This window comes from Daphnia magna, linkage group LG4 (genome assembly GCF_020631705.1).
Source record: "Daphnia magna isolate NIES linkage group LG4, ASM2063170v1.1, whole genome shotgun sequence".
NCBI classification, from domain to species: domain Eukaryota; kingdom Metazoa; phylum Arthropoda; class Branchiopoda; order Diplostraca; family Daphniidae; genus Daphnia; species Daphnia magna.
The window spans coordinates 12351755-12368058 of NC_059185.1; the positions used below are offsets into that span (position 1 = coordinate 12351755).

Below are 16304 nucleotides of genomic sequence, written 5' to 3' on the forward strand. Positions count from 1 at the left end.
ACGAAAGGACGGCAATTGGGCATAAAAAATCTTACAAATTGTCGTAGGCGAAAAATTCCATTACGACCATCAGCTCGCCTTAGATTCGCTACATCCATTCGGGATGAATCGAAACTATTGGGCGAGATTTTTTAGGATAAAATGATTAAATTCAAATGTTTGACAACCTTTTGATGAAACCGCAACTGCGATCATAGCAAAGATAATGATGACAACAACAAAGACGACGATGGAATTAACGTGAAATTATTTTCCTTTTGATCTGCATATGCACGTCGTTTCGGCACTGGCGTACTAAATGACGTGGAAGTTGCTACGTCCACCTTCAGTTACATGTTACAATATTTTGTTCGTCCATCATTCGCGATTTCTTCACCCGATTTGCCTGCGCATAACAGAACGTGGTAAAAAAATGTGTGCCTCTAAAGATTTAATGAATCCATCACCACACGAACCGTTGGAAATGTAGCAGCTGTCGTAACGGTCGAGCGAAGTTTCGTGTATCTGTTGAACGTCGATCTCTTCGTTCCCCGGCACAATTAAATCTGGATCTTCTGGACCTAATGCAAAATATTTGACATATGTATAAACCATCAATATGTATGCATGAGGATATCACTAGTGCATACTCAACACATCCGTCATAGTATTGCTGACTGGCATATTCAAATTGTTGGTGTTATAGCATTGGTAGATGCCAATGCGCCTTCCATCGGAATGTTGAACCCTAGGCCTAAAGGTGGCAGTGCAGCAAATCATCTTTTCCACTGAAGTAAACTGCAAATGGGTACACACAAATTACATAATCTGGCAAAGAGAAATGAAAAAGGCAGTTTGGAATGAATTATCTGAACCTGCAACAAGGCAACTTTTTCCCTAGCAAAGGGGATTTCCTCGTCAACTGTTCAGCCTCAAAATTTCCTTTAAAGGCATTAACGATAATTTGACATCGGCTTTGTTTTTCATCTTAGACGATGGAAGAACGGACGTAAACGTGAAAGAAGGATCCATATCACTTCAATGTGCCAGCCCTTTCTGTCAACAATAAATTTATGGATATCACGAAAAGATGTTTGGTCAAAATAACATCTAATAAAATAAGTCAGCATACCAAGTGAAACTTACTCAAGATTAGAGGTGTCGATAAGTTGTATCCGGGATTTTTTACGAATTTGTCCAAACTGCCTCGAGGCGGAGGGGGACAAGGAAACAAAATGCAGTTTACATTTTCGTGTTCCACCATGGACTACTCTATTGTTAAGGACGGGAAAGTTTCCCTATCCCGCCTTGTTAAAGGGTGTCACTGTGGCTATTTTCATGGAAAAATAAAAAATACACCATTAAATGCAGCTTTTAAAGGCGATTGTAATCTTTTTCTTATAAAACGTATCATTTAAGAAGATATTGCGATTTAAATTTTGGTAGGAGGGGGAATTGGGCGGGCCGCCGGTGCCATCTATCAACCAAAAATTGCAAGTTCTTGCTGATTGACAACTGAACTCGAAATTGTCGGGTGCCATCTATCAACTAAAATTGCATGATATTGCTGATTGACAACTGAACAAAGAAAACAAGCAATGAGTTTGGATTTTTGGCTCCCAGATGGCATCGGCGGCCCGCCCAATTTCCCGATTTTCTGATACAAAATAATTAATAACTCGTTCAGGGTTAATTTTCAATATAGGGACATTTGGTAAGTCAATAATTATTTTTTTAAACTGAATTCAATAGAAAATAAAAAAAAATTACATGGGTGGCATATGAAATGTCGAACAGTCCCGTCCTTAACAATAGAGTAGTCCATGGTTCCACGTATCAATGACGTCACACTATAAAACTGCATGCAGCATAGATCTATTCCTTTTGTTTTCTTTTTCTCTGCCATGGTCCTTCGTTATACACTGCCATCTGGTATTGGAGCAATAACCGCCACTGTCGTCCGTAGTCCTGCTATGTGCTGCCACCTAGTTTTTAGCTTTAAGTCTCTTCCAATACATGACTTTTAAAGGCGATGGATGCATTGGCGTGCCCGCTACTCAAGCCATACATCAACCATGTTTGTCCACGAAATAATGGAAACACGAAATAATGGAAACACGAACTAAAGAGAAAGAAGAGAAGAAGGATGAGGAGGAGAGCGAGAAGAAAAATCGTTCGATTTAGAAATGCTTACCCCCTCTGGCGGTGGAATGAAAAATGTCTAGAAGGAACTTGACAAAAAAGAACTGATAAGAAACCAACTCCCTGCCACACCCAGCTCTCACTCGCCATTCTCACAAGTTAACACCGCTCACGACATTTAGAAGGACAAAGGAAATCCCAAAAGTGAATTGTGGCCTTAACTGGCATTATTTTTCCGTTTTCCATTGAGGAAAATTGAACGGAAATGACGGACAAGGTAAAGATCCCTCTTCCAAAAACAAAATAATTAGATTTTAAAATTGCTTAGTTTTTCCTTGTTTAGTCAATGCAGAATACGGGCGTGCCCGTGTCTGCCTTTCTTTTTCTCGTGCAATGCATGTCCTTTAATTCGACCTTCTAAAAGAAAAAACATAAAACAAATCTGGTAAAACTTGAAAAAGGCACGTAAATAAACGTCACAGCCTTTTACACGGATTTTCAGATACACTGTAAAAAACCATTATCTCCATTAAACTTTAAATTTATTTGATAATTGCAGGTAATATAAATGTTACCATCAAAGCGATTCTGGTTGGCAAGTCAACTTTGTCAGCGTCAAATTACGTGTTTTCCTATTCGGCAAAGTCTTCATTTCACCGCTCTTACGTCCAACTCAACTGAAAATGGCCTCGCCATTATCTTCAAGTCGTGCTGGAAATGTACACGGCATTCAGTTTGATCGCTCACATCTTGTCGGGGAGGATGCCTATACTTCAGTGTTACGTGGCACATTGAATGGTCAAAGGGTAGCAATCAAAGGAATCGAGGTGACCAGAGGCACAGATCAAACAACTGACAACAAGTTAAAAGTTCTGCAGCAGTTAAACCATTCGAATGTCGTCGAACTTCTTCACTGTTAACACGACAAAAATTTTATGTAAGATTCTTTCTTCTTGTTTTTAACCGAAAAACATTATCATAATGATTTTTGTTTATTTCTTTGCCGTGTTTAAAGGTACTATGCATTTGAATGGTGTAACACCTCGTTATGTCAGCTGTTCTTGAAGTCGGATGACCCAAAAAAATACGATGGACCTATGCCACATCATATCGATGCTTTATTTCAATTGGCTTCTGGTCTCGAACACATTCATTCACAGAATTTAGTTCACGGAGACATCAAACCAGAAAATGTCCTGATCTCGGTGAGATCTGGTGGCAAAGATAAGATCTCTCAAATGGGAAAACTTTGGACTGACCAGAAACGACAGTGAACGAGGAAGAGGGAAAACAAATCAAGTCGGGGGAGATAACGCGTGGTTGGCACCCGAGTTGCTGTCGTTTAAACTAAATAGCAGCGTAGAAGAAAACAATTACAAAGAGACCGCCAAGAGCGACGTCTTTGCACTAGGACTCGTTTTTGAAAGTCTATTCTTGAACGGTGAACATCTCTACGGTCCCATGGGAAATGAAAATGAAATTCCCCAAAACATAATTGAAGGGAATCCCATCAACATGCAAAGTAATTCCTCATATAGATAAAAATCCTTTTGATTTTATGGTGAATGAATAAATCGTGACTTTGTTTTAGAAATTGACGGCAAATTACGCGACTGTTACGAGAATGACCCAATGAAAAAAATGTTGGAACACGCCCCTGACAAAAGGATGACATCGACACAAGTTAGTCAACGCGTTAGTCAACTAAAAGCCATCAAGGAGAAGGTATAACCAATTTAATGCAATTCGACCATCTTTAAAAATGTCAATTAATTCAATTTAGCTCACTGAAAAAGAAAAAGAATTAATCCAATTATGTGGAGATGTTCACCTTTCGAGAATAGACTTCCGAAAACGAGTCCTAGTGCAAAGACGTCGCTCTTGGCGGTCTCTTTGTAATTGTTTTCTTCTACGTTGCTATTTAGTTTAAACGACAGCAACTCGGGTGCCAACCACGTGTTATCTCCCCCCACTTGATTTGTTTTCCCTCTTCCTCGTTCACTGACGTTTCTGGTCAGTCCAAAGTTTGCCCATTTGAGAGTTATATCATCTTTGCCACCAGATCTTACCGAGATCAGGACATTTTCTGGTTTAATGTTTCCGTGAACTAAATTCTGTGAATGAATGTGTTTGAGACCAGAAGCCAATTGAAACAAAGCATCAATATGATGTGGCATAGGTCCATCGTATTTTTTGGGGTCATCCGACTTCAAGAACAGCTGAGATAACGAGGTGTTACACCATTCAAATGCATAGTACCTTTAAACACGGCAAAGAGATAAACGAAAATCATTATGATAATTTATTTTTGGTTAAAAACAAGAAAAAAGAATCTTACATAAAATTGTTGTCGTGTTCATAGTGTTGTCGTGTTCATAGTGAAGAAGTTTGACGACATTCGGATGGTTTAACTGCTGCAGAATTTTTTACTTGTTGTCAGTTGTTTGATTTGTGCCTCTGGTCACCTCGATTCTTTTGATTGCTACCCTTTGACCATTCAATGTACCATGTAACACTGAAGTATAGCCATCCTCCCCGAAAAGATGTGAGCGATCAAACTGAATGCCGTGTACATTTCCAGCATGACTTGAAGATAATGGCGAGGCCATTTTCAGTTGAGTTGGACGTAAGAGCGGTGAAATGAGGACTTTGCCGAATGGGAAAACACGTAATTTGACGCTGAAAAAGTTGACTTGCCAACCAGAATCGCTTTGCACGCTGAAGAAAAGAAAAGGAAAAAGACTCGAGCGGTAGAGCTGGTGAAATAGAAGAGTAAAAGTGAAGTGAAATCAAGTAGAAAACATCAAATATTAGCTTGTTGCAAACCTGACAAATGTAGGCGACGACAGCAAGGCCATAGTGTTGCCCCTTGCTTGTTCATAAAATATGAAATGATAAAATTAACGAGGATATCCAGATGAGAAATACAAAGATTCTGTGTTACGATAAATGAAGTTTTCTTCGTCCATTAAAGGGCAAATAAAAAACAACTTTTTCATATAGACAACCACAAGAAAAAATAAACAAAGAAAAAATTTTTTTTTTATGTCTCAAGGTCATTCAACACTTACCGTTGGTTGTAAAATCAATGCTAATTTACAGACTGGTTTCTGTCCATGAAAGGACGATGAAACAAAACAAAAATCAAAGTGGCCTCAAGTCAAGTGTCAAAGTGCGTGACTCACTTAAACAGCACACCCATTTGATAATTCAAGTATTTAAGTGATTGTTTTAAACCACCATTTTATTATATCCTGACAATGGCTGGCCATTTGTTTTTTGTTGGGCTGATAAAGAATTTATTTTAAGATTAATTAAAAGGGCAGACATCTATCGAGAAAATGAAAAATAAACAATTTCACTGCCATGACCTTCAAAAGTTAAGGACAACAAGGGATTCTGATTTGGGAAACAGCTAATCCTTTGATCTTTCCCCATTTATAACTTAAAAACAGGCCCACACTCTTGTTCAGATCGAATACGATGTCAGCTATAGCACCTCCCCACTCTATGACACGATCGCAGCCGAAATTGCGCCAAAAAGACGAAATGTGGCCAGAGAAGATTCTGAAAGTCGGAGCCGACGATTTGTGAGCCAACAAAGGGATGGATTCAGGTCATTCTTTAAGTGCATCATTTGCAAATATTTCTCTTATATCAAGGGAAGGAAAAAAGAAAATGATTGCAATTTGAAAAGGGTGTCCAGATAGAATGATAGAAGCGCCTCCACGCTTCTCAAAAGTCAAATTGCACTGACACGAAAAAAAAAAGTCTAAAATCTGACCTGGAAATGGAGCAGAGAACTTCTGTCGCCCTGAATTGCATTCAAACGCTGCACAGCGAAGGCCTTCTATATTCTATTCTTCTTCGCTGGCGACTGTGACGAGATCTCCAATGGCGTACAGTTTGAAACATTTTCGGTGCAATCGACGCTGCGATTGGCCAAAGGAGACCAGATCTGGATACAAGCTTACAACATACCAACAAATGGATACATATGGGGAATCAACAATTTTACACACTTTAATGGTTTCATGTTAGAAAAAGAAATGTCTCTTTGATTAGAACATTACTTCTGTCAGAAACATTGAGAAGGTGGACTGAAATTAAGTAAAACGAAAATGGAAATACATTTTCGAATGACGTTTCGTGCGATTAATAAAGCCAAATTAAAACAGCATGCAACTAAAACCAATTAAATTTATTTAAAAAAATATAAGGCAGGAAACACACTCTAAAATGGTCGATGTGACACATGAAGATGTTGGTTGTCCATTCTCTTCAAGACAGATTCACGATGAAATTAAAATAATTTTTCAACGACACCAAAACTTTAAGTGCCCACCTTTTCAATAAATCGAATTTCATTACATCTCACTCAATCTAAAGGGCAGCGGCCTGGATGAACACAAATACACACCGATAAGTCCGCCCACGAACCACGTTTTTCACAAAGAAATACAACACCAATGGAAATAAATAGCAGTTCAATGCTGGTAATCACAAGACAATCCAAATTTTAAAATTTTTGTTCCTCTTACTTAATATAACATTACGTAATTTGGAGATACACCTAATCCAAAATAATTAGAAGGAATCGCACTGAATCAATCTTCTGCGACGTAAATGGCGATCCAAATGAAGAAAGGAGGAAGGGTTGGCGATAACGTTGCCATTGTTTGTTATTCTTCTCGCCGCTTTCCCTTCTGCCATTTTGAGTTTGACAAATTGGAAAACAAGGAAATCTCATTTCAGATTTAATCAATAAGATGTCAAATAGCGCAGGTAAAAGGAATAAAATGCAGCGAATATTTTAATTGTCCTGGCGCAAGCTTGGACAATCTAAAATTGTGCCCATCACGTAAAATCGCAAAGACATCAGTTATCTATTTATTATTTTCCGTGGAAAAGTGAAAACATTTTTTCAGACAAATTTTCTGTATTTATTTATAAATAATTTGTTTAGGGAAATCAGGAGTGAAACGCTAAAACACATAAATAAATTCAACAACAACTGCATCTAAGCTTTGCCCCTAAATAATCCTACGACTAAAAAGCTTATCATGTTAATCCGCTTTTGGAAACATGACAAGGACTCGTTCCAAGGACGTTAAAATAGACGGGGCGATTTGCACATTGAGAGAACCAATCGTTTGCTGAAAACCTGTCAAACAAATTATAAAAAATTACAATAACACAATTAATGAATGCACGAAAACTTGCGTGTAAGAAAGGCTTGTTACCTGCATCATTAGGATCTTTGGTAAAGTCGCAAAAAAACAGTGGCAACTTTAGTGGACGACTTGATGTTGTACAATCCGTTTTGATGTTGCCCAATTCCTGTAGATCGAGGCATGAAGTGGGCATGTGATCAATAGAGGTCGTCTCACTCAAACCTGTTTTGATTTATTGATTTCATATTTATATCTGTTATAATATCATAAAATTAATACAACTGTTATCACTTTGATATTTGGTTCGTTAAATATAATACAATCTATAGTTTGTTTAATAATTCCTAGTTCTATTTCGATAATTAAATTTATGAATAATTAATCAAATAACTCACCCTCTATTGTTTCTTTGACGGCGCTCAAATCCGTTTCTAAATTCGTCACCGTAGTTTTAGTTTCTAAAAAAAAAAAAAAAAAAAATTCATTAACGATCATACTTGTTCAATTTTAATAAATTAATCCGAAATATTTGTATATCGACATTTAAATTTCTCACCATCTACAGATTCCTTGACAGTGCTCAAATTATTTGTAAAGTCGCCACTGTAGCTTTGGTTGCTATAAAAAAATAATTAATAATAATACATTAAGATCGCACTTAAAATTTTGATATTAACATAGTAATAAAAAAGTCTCACCGTCAAGATCACTTCTAATTGTGCCCACATCTCTTTTGATGGTTGCCACCGTGTTTTTTGCTTGCTTAAATATTCACGAAATAACAGTCAAGACATGCTCAATTTGATTAATAATTTGAAGTGCCATTTTTATCGACATTTCGTTATTTAAATAACTCACCGTCAGCAGTTCTTTTAACTGCATCCAGATCCGATTTGAACGTTGCCAGCTTATCTTTGGTTGCTAAATTAAAACAATAACAAACATAATTCAAAAACTGTAAGACTGTAATTCAATCAAATAGGACCGGTATTAATATTTTGTTAAATGTCTCACCATCCACAGTTTTTTCTAATTTCGAAAGATCCGATTTGATGATCCTCAGCTCACCTGCGGTTGCTAAACAATTATAACCAAAAATATTATCACAGTTTCTATTCAAAATCAATTTTAATTACTAATTATGCAAACACAAGTGGCCGATGTTTGTCGGCTGAAATGCCTGAAGGAATCTAATTTCATACTTAAGAATATACCTTGGGAATTCGCGTTGAGATTCTTCATCGCATCTTCTAATTTGTTCATCCTGGTTGTTAGTTTAGTCAAAAGGAAAACGCCGATGACACCTAAAACTCTCGTTTTTGATTGTTACTTAAATAGTATACAGCCGAATTAAACTTACAATGATTCTGGATTTCATGACGGGATAACTGCTGGAACTGAAACGTGCTTAAGTCAACTGGACTTAGTGCATAAATAACGCGAAAATCATCCTCCTTTTATACAGGGCTGCCTTTAGACCGTGCATACAAATGACCACAATTCATTTTGGATTCACCATTTTCTGCATTCACTCCGTACGTCCGGTTTTCCTAATCGAATGCAAAAAGGCCCTTTATTTAAAATAATAAATCATTGCTGAGGAAACGTGGAACTTCGTCACAATACCTGCCCAGGGGCGCGTTGAATATGAAATGCCATCAAGTTAGGTGACAGGGGTTTCCTCGCTCGCTTCGAAGAGAAGAAGGATCGCCACCGTCAAGTGCATCAGCTCAGGCCAACGTGCATTCTAATTGACATGCCAAGAAAAAAGGAAATGCACACAATCGGCCAAACTCATCGATCTTCAAAAACCCAACATGAGCCTGCCATTTCCGTATCCATGGTAATGAAAATTTTCTTTTGACCAGGATTGCTAAATCTGTATACAACACCGGCAAGTGAATATGAATGTTCAGTGTGGTTTACCTGCTAAAACGCGAAGGACACCAAAAGGTTCCCCAATCAAAACGGCCTCGAGTTTAATCCCCCATCGGGAAAGCGTGAGGCACACACAAGCACTAGGAAACCACCTAAGTTCTGGGTATTTAAATACAGTGCCGGTCCAGTTATAGAACCGCCTAGCTATGGAACCGGCTCGGTTATCGAACCGATTTTTCTTTGCCGTGTTTCAGCGCCACCGTTGGCCGTATTATGAACTATATCGATTTTCTATGGCGGAAATGAACGGGTTTTGCATTTTAAAACATGCAAAAAAATATTACTGTAATGGGTTTTATCTTTTTAGGCAATGTTGTACATCGGTTCAATGACCCAACTAATAATAATAGGCGTTAAAGTTATTCATACCAAATACAATAATAATAGGCGGTAAAGTTATTCATACCAAATACAATAGAATACAATAGCTTCCTTTATTCATTCTTATCTTCTAGCACCTTGTTCCATTCCAGTCCTTCTACCAACTCTAATTTCTTTTTCCTTCTGTTATGACAACAGTTCTTCTTGTTCATCAAACCACTTCCTCTGTGGATGGTCCCCAACCAATGAAGATACACTATTATCTCACCATTCATAGCCATAGACTATATTACACAGATATTAAAAACCTTTTTTAATTTAGTCATAGCAGCGGTTCGAACACCGGACTCTAGTTCCATAGCGAACAGCATTACCACTCTGCTATGTGCCCTTACATTCTAAGACCGTCAAAGTTTGAGGGACGAAAGAACCGACGATAGGTGGCACTAAGATCGGGTGCTTGGTTATAGAACCATTCAGTTATAGAACCGCGCACAGGCCGGTTCTATAACTGGACCGGCACTGTAACGTAATTAGGAATGGCGCTCAGGAATACGTAAATTAGACTGTGACAGACTGACCTGGAAGAATGGAACAGGATTTTCTTGTGCAGCCGGAAAAGAAAAGGCTATCGACGAATTCTTCGTCTGCTTGCTTGCCTGATGATTGATGCTGATTTTCATTTGCCATTTCAGCCTCGCCGTGCGTTTATATTATCGATGATCTACAGTATATAATGGCCATCAACATCTTTCTCACATTTTCAAACGAAAACAATTCAAATGTTCAAACAATTCAGTGGCCATTGGCTAGCCAACAATTGCACAAACTAGACCACGCACATCGAGTCGATATCATTGCAATTCGGATATCACCTGTTCCAATTAATACAAGTGCGATGCCACTCATTCGCTCACAACCATACATTGTCCATTGTACATAGCCGCGCGCCTAACTGATTTCCAACAACATTTGCACAGCGGGACGCCGAAATCGTTCGTTGCTATCTACCTACTGAACATACACGCGCAGGTGTGTCACGAGTGCAGATGGTCCTGATTTTGATTACTCTAACAAGAACTTGTGGAAATACTCTACGTGGCGATAATTCGATAATAAATCGATAGTATAAAGATGCACGTCGACTACAAGTGACTATAAATCGCACGACGAATGAACAGTAGTTTCGTGAAAAGGGACGTAAAATTAGCAACTAATGGCTCGAGCTGCGTTCGCAATCCTTTGGTGCGCTTGTTGGTCGATCACTGCCATCGCTGGCCTTTCTCTGGAAAAACAAATGCAGCAACTTGTAGAAAACTACGTAAGTTTCCATGCGTCATTTAATCTATTAAATCTAAAACAAATCACCTAAACATCAATGATTGTTCCAACACAAAACTAACGAAAACGCAGGAGGTTTTAGCAGCAAAATTGGAGGCAGTGGAACAGCAAAATGTGAGTCTCTCTTTTCGATTCCACTTCTACTTCGAATTAAAACATCTTGAGTGATAGATGAGATCATTGGAAGCTCAGGCGATTCACGTTCAAAATCTGGAACGTAAAATTCAACAACAAGCGTCGCTTCTAACCGCCTTGCGTGGAGGAAATCAAATCACGAGGGCGGATGCGGAGACGAGACAAACACCGGCAACTGGAATGCCGAGATCGTGCTCCGACCTCAAAGCTAGGGGACACACTTTGAGCGGCCTCTATTTGATTATGGGTGCCAAAACAGTGGAAACTGTTTACTGCGACTTGGGCAAATCAGAAAGCGATCCCAGTAAGTCATTTAGATAAATAAATAATTGTAATCAAATTACGATTGAAATCATTCAAAAACAGCTTTGCAAACGTGGATCGGATTCGCCGATGTCAAATCGATGCCCGTTTACTTCAACGCATTGCGAAGCTCTACGACCTTCAAACAAGTTCAAGTGCCCATTCCGTTCGATGTCGCACGCGTCAACGTCGGTGGAGCCATGAATTTATCAACGGGTAAATTCACAGCTCCAAGGGTAGGCAAATATTTCTTCATTTTCACTGGAACGGCCTCTTTCCTGCCAAGCGCTGGACGGAGCTCTCTAAACATGGGCCTGTGTTTGAACGGCAATTCGTTCGGCGACATCGTGACGTACGGCCTGTCGGACGAGAGCAACTCTAACGTGTACCAACAAGAATCGCTGACTTTGCAATCGACGCTCCATCTGAACGCAGGCGATCAAGTTTGGCTGCAAATTGGATTTTTGTCGGGATCTTTTCTAGAAGGCGGCGGTGGATTCGGAGGCACGAACCACTTCAGTGGTTGGCTATTAGAAGAAGACATTTCTCAGTCACTTACTGGTTAGAAAAAGAAAAAAAAATTGCCTGATGAATTGTATGTGCGATGGTATCTGAAATGTGAACTGAAAGGCGGATTCAAAGATTTTGCTTAAGGACCGGTGAATTGAAATCGATGAGAAATATGACGTCACCTGTTATTCGAATAGAACCGATTGGCAAGCAGTCTTTTTTGGTATCACTAACCTCAAAACAATGAGTAGGGCTCCTCGTGTCATTGGGATGAAAACAAGAAACCTTCTGACCTATAGGAGGAGTGCTTGAGTATCCTGCCTGCTCACACCAAATGCCCACCGTATGGCAGATGGTCCACATCACGAGTAAAGGTTTAATGATGTGGCTCGATCACGATCATAATCTTATTACATCGTGATCTCCTCCTATAGGCCGTGATTGACATTGGCCGTACCACCCCATACCACAGTCTTTCAGGGGCATGTGATTTACACAAGTACGCTGCCCAAAAATGGATGCTGTAAGAATTGCAGTTTTTGCCGATTTTCTTTCTTTAATGGAAATCTGGATCACTCAATTCAGAAAACAATTAATGAGCTGTGTACTTCGTACAAATCTAGAAAGTAAGGAGACAAATTTTATCCCGTTCAGTTGAAAATTAAGTTTCAAATGGTAATATTAGTGTATGACGCCTAAGTTAAGGTATTGGCAGGGACGTGAGATTCCTCCCAGCAAAGGCTAACACTGAAATATGCTACAACTTCTTCCGGCGGAACTCGCCAATACCTTAACATTGATAGAACAAGATACAAAAAAAAAGCCCACATTTAAACAATTGGCAAGTCGTTAATTCAAGAGTGTCTCTTGTCAATCGAAATGCTGACATTGTTGTGCACGCGTTAGTTGAATTAATAATTAAATAAAAGGCCGACCCTACAGAAATAATAAAAGCAAGAGGAGGTGAGATAGTGGCTACGACATCGTACAAAGTTCAAAACTCGCAATCGGCAGTGGAATCTATCTGAACCTACAGCCGGCAAGCCAAGTGGCCCCGCCTCATCGTCCATTCTCAGCCGGTATAACCAGTTAAAGCGGGGAATGGACGCGCAGGTATTAACTAATGCAAAGCGAAACCTTTTCCGTTATGCGAGAAAATAGAAAAACTCTGGTGTTTCAAATAATCAAGCGAATTCAATCAAAATCGACGCTAGCTTGTCGCTAGGAAAAGTACGGGGCGAAATGGGATTCTAAAGAGCTAATAGACTCTGACCATTGTTCCATCGTATCGCAAATTGCAAGCTCGCCTTTCTTAATTATGATTTGCCAGTTGGCATAACAGTCCCACAAAGGAACGGGTAATGTAAAGAACAAATGAAAACAACAAAAACAAACAATGACACAAAAGTGGGAACTGGTATGTCTGGAATGTGCGGCAACCACGTAAACAGGTGAAGATAAGCGGACAATTTACGATACTTTGTCAGTCGAATGTCATAACCCGATAGCCTACAATCTATACGGTCTACCATCATCAGGGTTCGTGTTTCTTTTCAGTATTGTTCCACAACATCCACGTAAAGGGAATGAATCCAATTGCCAAGAAAGCAAAGGTAGATTCAAATTCATTTCAATTCAAAAAACCATTCGCCATCAGTAAAGTAAAATTTGGCTAGCATTCCTATTAGATAGAGTGTCAAACATTCTGGGCACATTAAAGCAGAACTAACAGTTTATCTTTTTTATCCAAAGTGATCCGAGTCAAAAAGAAAACAACGGGGTCTTACTTAATTAACGACACGTCATCACAACACAGCCTCATTCAAAATGGATGCCGATACATCCATTGAGGAATGCAATCGTATCTCGGAAAACGGGGATTTGACTGGCGTCCATACAGCGAAAAATAAGGGGCTGCGCGGATCTAAATGGATTATAGCAGATAAGATTCTCGAGGAATATGAAAAGGTCTGTGTCAACACATCCAATTTTTCGTCACTGCATCTAGCGGCAAAACTCACATTCGGAATGAGGACATTTAAGAAAACTTTACGTCAAACGACGAGCGATAAGATCGACGCCTTCGACGCATACGGATACACCGCACTGCACTGGGCGGCCAACGCAGGATCGGCCATCAAAATCCAATTGCTCTTGGATAACAAAGCTGATGTCAACGTTCAAGATCAAATCCAAGGCAAAACTGCCCTTCATTTGGCGCTGCTAAAGAGATGGGAATCTGCCGCCGAGCAATTGCTGCAATGCGACCGGGTGGATGTCAACATTCAGGAGAAAAACAGGTGGACGGCACTTCACCAAGCCGCTTTATGGAAAAACGTTCCAACTGATTTGTTCAAGACGATCATCGACAAATCTTCAAACGTCAACGCAAAGTCAATTTTGGGGAGAACGGCTCTTCATTTGGCGCTACGCAAGAAATCGGCCACTGCCGCCAAAGAGCTTTTGAATTACAACAAGAACGGCCAACGTGTGGATGTTAACATCACAGATGGCCTCGGTAAGACGGCCCTCCATTACGCCGCCGGATGGCCAAACATTCCCGTCGGGTTATTCAAAGAGATACTCCGAAATTCGGCCGATGTCAACGCGATTGAGAAAATGGAAGAATCAACGGCTCTTCATTTCGCATTGGAAAAACAATCGATCACTGCAACTGCGCATCTACTCGGACATCCAGACATCAATTTGAATATCAAGAATAAGAAGCATTTCCTTCCATTTCGCTTTGCTGTCGAGTGGCGCGACATTCCGCCGCATCTATTCAGCATAATGCTGAAGAAAATATCTAACGCCAGAGAGAAAACTGGGGAGCAGGTGGCTCTTCATTCAGAAGTCGACGCGAAAACGGATATTGCAATTAACCCACTAACCAAAGATGAAAAAGCGGACGTCACTAAAGAAGATAACGAGAACTGCACAGCGACTCCTGCGACGGTGGATGTGACAGCCAATCAGAGTCGACTTTTAGACGATGAACTTCCAAGATTGCACGCTACTTCCGGTCCTGAACGGCCAGTCGAGCAAGACGTGTCTCTCGGTACGTTACTTTTCCCGTTTATTACTGTGTTGTGCTACCGTTTTACGATTTCAAGACGGGGATTATTTTTAAAGCCGTGTTGAAATCGAGATTATTAAAACCCAAACGCGTAATTTGTTGTAGAAATAGACCGTGAATTACAATTAAACGATTCGAATGATCTACTTGAAACAACGTCCGAAGATGAGCTAAATGATACATCGCATCAAGGAGTCATCAATCAGCTGGAACTCAAAAAGAATACGGTGCAATAAATTTAAGCCAATTCGCGGAATGAATGAAATAATTGTCAATTTTTGTTGATTACAGTTTGCTAAAAAGGAAAGCGAATTGCGTCGACTATGTGCACGCGATGTTTCAATGGATCTAACTGCAAGAATTCAGACTTTAATCGACCTCGGGATTAATGTGAACGCAACGGACGAGTACGGACGGAATGCGCTCCATTTTCTGTGCCGAAATAATTCAAGTCCAAACTTAACAGACGCGATTCGACTCCTAAGCCAACACGGAATCAACGTTAACGCAGCGAACGAATTCGGACAAAATGCGCTTCACTATTTATGTCAAAAGAATTCAGGTTCAAACTTAATCGACGCAATTCAAATGTTATTTCAATTCGAATTAGAAGTGAACGCCAAAGACAAAGTTGGATGGAGTGCGCTCCATTACTTGTGTGTTTACAATTCAACATCAAATTTAATCAACGCAACTAAAATCTTAATTAAACAAGGAATTGACGTCAACGCAAAATCCACGAATGGACGGAACGCGCTCCATTATTTGTGTTTTTACAATTCAGGCTCAAATTTAATTGGCGCCGTTCAAATCTTAATTGAACACGGAATCAGTGTTACATCTGACGGCCACGACGCACGATCCATTTTACGCGAACATTACAGAAAGAGCGATAAGGAAGATATCATAAAACTCATGGACGACGCAGTTCTTGCCCAGAGTTGATCGAACAAAAATTCAAAACCCCTCAATCAAGATAGATGATTAATGCAAAATAACAACTGCCTTGTGGTTATAAAAAAATATGTCATAAAATTTTTGGAGAGCAGAAAACTGGCACCACGACAAATTTCTTTTTGCATGGTATTAAATTTCGGTTACCTTGAATTGGAATAGATTTCTAACCTTGTTTGTTTTGCTTAAAAAAAAAATAAATAATAATAATAATAAATAACATAGACAGAAGACAACAAAGAATCGTAGCGAAAAACGCGTGGAAATTGATAAAGTAAAATAAATTTGATTTCCTCAGAAGGGAACTTGAAATTTCAGATATCTAAACTTAAAAAAAAAACGTCAATTATCCACGACCAATAGCTAAAAAAAAGAAACATTATGAAGCATTCCCACGAAATACAACTTACAGACGAAGGAGAAACAAAAAC

At 39.4% G+C, this 16304-nt stretch overlaps 2 protein-coding genes and 2 long non-coding RNA genes across 10 annotated transcripts in view; 3 read left to right on the forward strand and 1 right to left on the reverse strand.

The window, feature by feature from the left end:
• Nucleotides 1–1345: 1345 nt before the first annotated feature.
• The window catches only part of LOC116920391, a 67321-nt gene continuing 52362 nt past the window's right edge, over nucleotides 1346–16304 (reverse strand). The window contains exons 29-42 of one of the 4 annotated variants that reach the window (XR_006644769.1): nucleotides 10136–10278; nucleotides 9222–9332; nucleotides 8922–9042; nucleotides 8656–8845; nucleotides 8510–8599; nucleotides 8310–8372; nucleotides 8154–8216; nucleotides 7994–8057; nucleotides 7852–7913; nucleotides 7691–7753; nucleotides 7365–7517; nucleotides 5906–7285; nucleotides 2174–2210; nucleotides 1346–2101 (exon numbers count right to left, since the gene is read on the reverse strand). This is a non-coding gene — a long non-coding RNA (uncharacterized LOC116920391). Of the gene's footprint in view, nucleotides 2102–2173; nucleotides 2211–4406; nucleotides 5773–5905; nucleotides 7286–7364; nucleotides 7518–7690; nucleotides 7754–7851; nucleotides 7914–7993; nucleotides 8058–8153; nucleotides 8217–8309; nucleotides 8373–8509; nucleotides 8600–8655; nucleotides 8846–8921; nucleotides 9043–9221; nucleotides 9333–10135; nucleotides 10279–16304 lie in introns of those variants that run through there. The other 3 variants (XR_006644770.1, XR_006644768.1, XR_006644766.1) reach the window with 3 other exon arrangements.
• On the forward strand, nucleotides 2096–5071 carry LOC116933313. Its single transcript, XR_006644781.1, has 5 exons — nucleotides 2096–2398; nucleotides 2681–3058; nucleotides 3137–3643; nucleotides 3713–3846; nucleotides 3905–5071. It is a non-coding gene; the product is annotated as an uncharacterized LOC116933313 (long non-coding RNA).
• Nucleotides 10721–12056, forward strand: LOC123470988. Of its 2 annotated transcripts, none has more exons than XM_045171755.1 (4): nucleotides 10721–10875; nucleotides 10968–11009; nucleotides 11067–11334; nucleotides 11397–12056. In XM_045171755.1, the coding sequence occupies exons 1-4, from the start codon at nucleotides 10771–10773 to the stop codon at nucleotides 11897–11899; spliced, it is 918 nt and encodes a 305-aa protein (XP_045027690.1). In that variant the 5' UTR covers nucleotides 10721–10770; the 3' UTR covers nucleotides 11900–12056. The 2 variants fall into 2 exon arrangements, with proteins under 2 accessions (XP_045027690.1, XP_045027691.1); XM_045171756.1 differs by having other exon boundaries at nucleotides 11088–11334.
• LOC116920272 (putative ankyrin repeat protein RF_0381) overlaps nucleotides 12193–16304 on the forward strand; it is a 51771-nt gene continuing 47659 nt past the window's right edge. Inside the window, exons 1-4 of one of the 3 annotated variants that reach the window (XM_045171701.1) lie at nucleotides 12193–13456; nucleotides 13596–14901; nucleotides 15025–15146; nucleotides 15211–15909. In XM_045171701.1, the coding sequence (XP_045027636.1) occupies nucleotides 13671–14901; nucleotides 15025–15146; nucleotides 15211–15864 (2007 nt within the window). In that variant the 5' untranslated portion in view covers nucleotides 12193–13456; nucleotides 13596–13670 and the 3' untranslated portion in view covers nucleotides 15865–15909. Of the gene's footprint in view, nucleotides 14902–15024; nucleotides 15147–15210; nucleotides 15910–16304 lie in introns of those variants that run through there. The other 2 variants (XM_045171699.1, XM_045171700.1) reach the window with 2 other exon arrangements.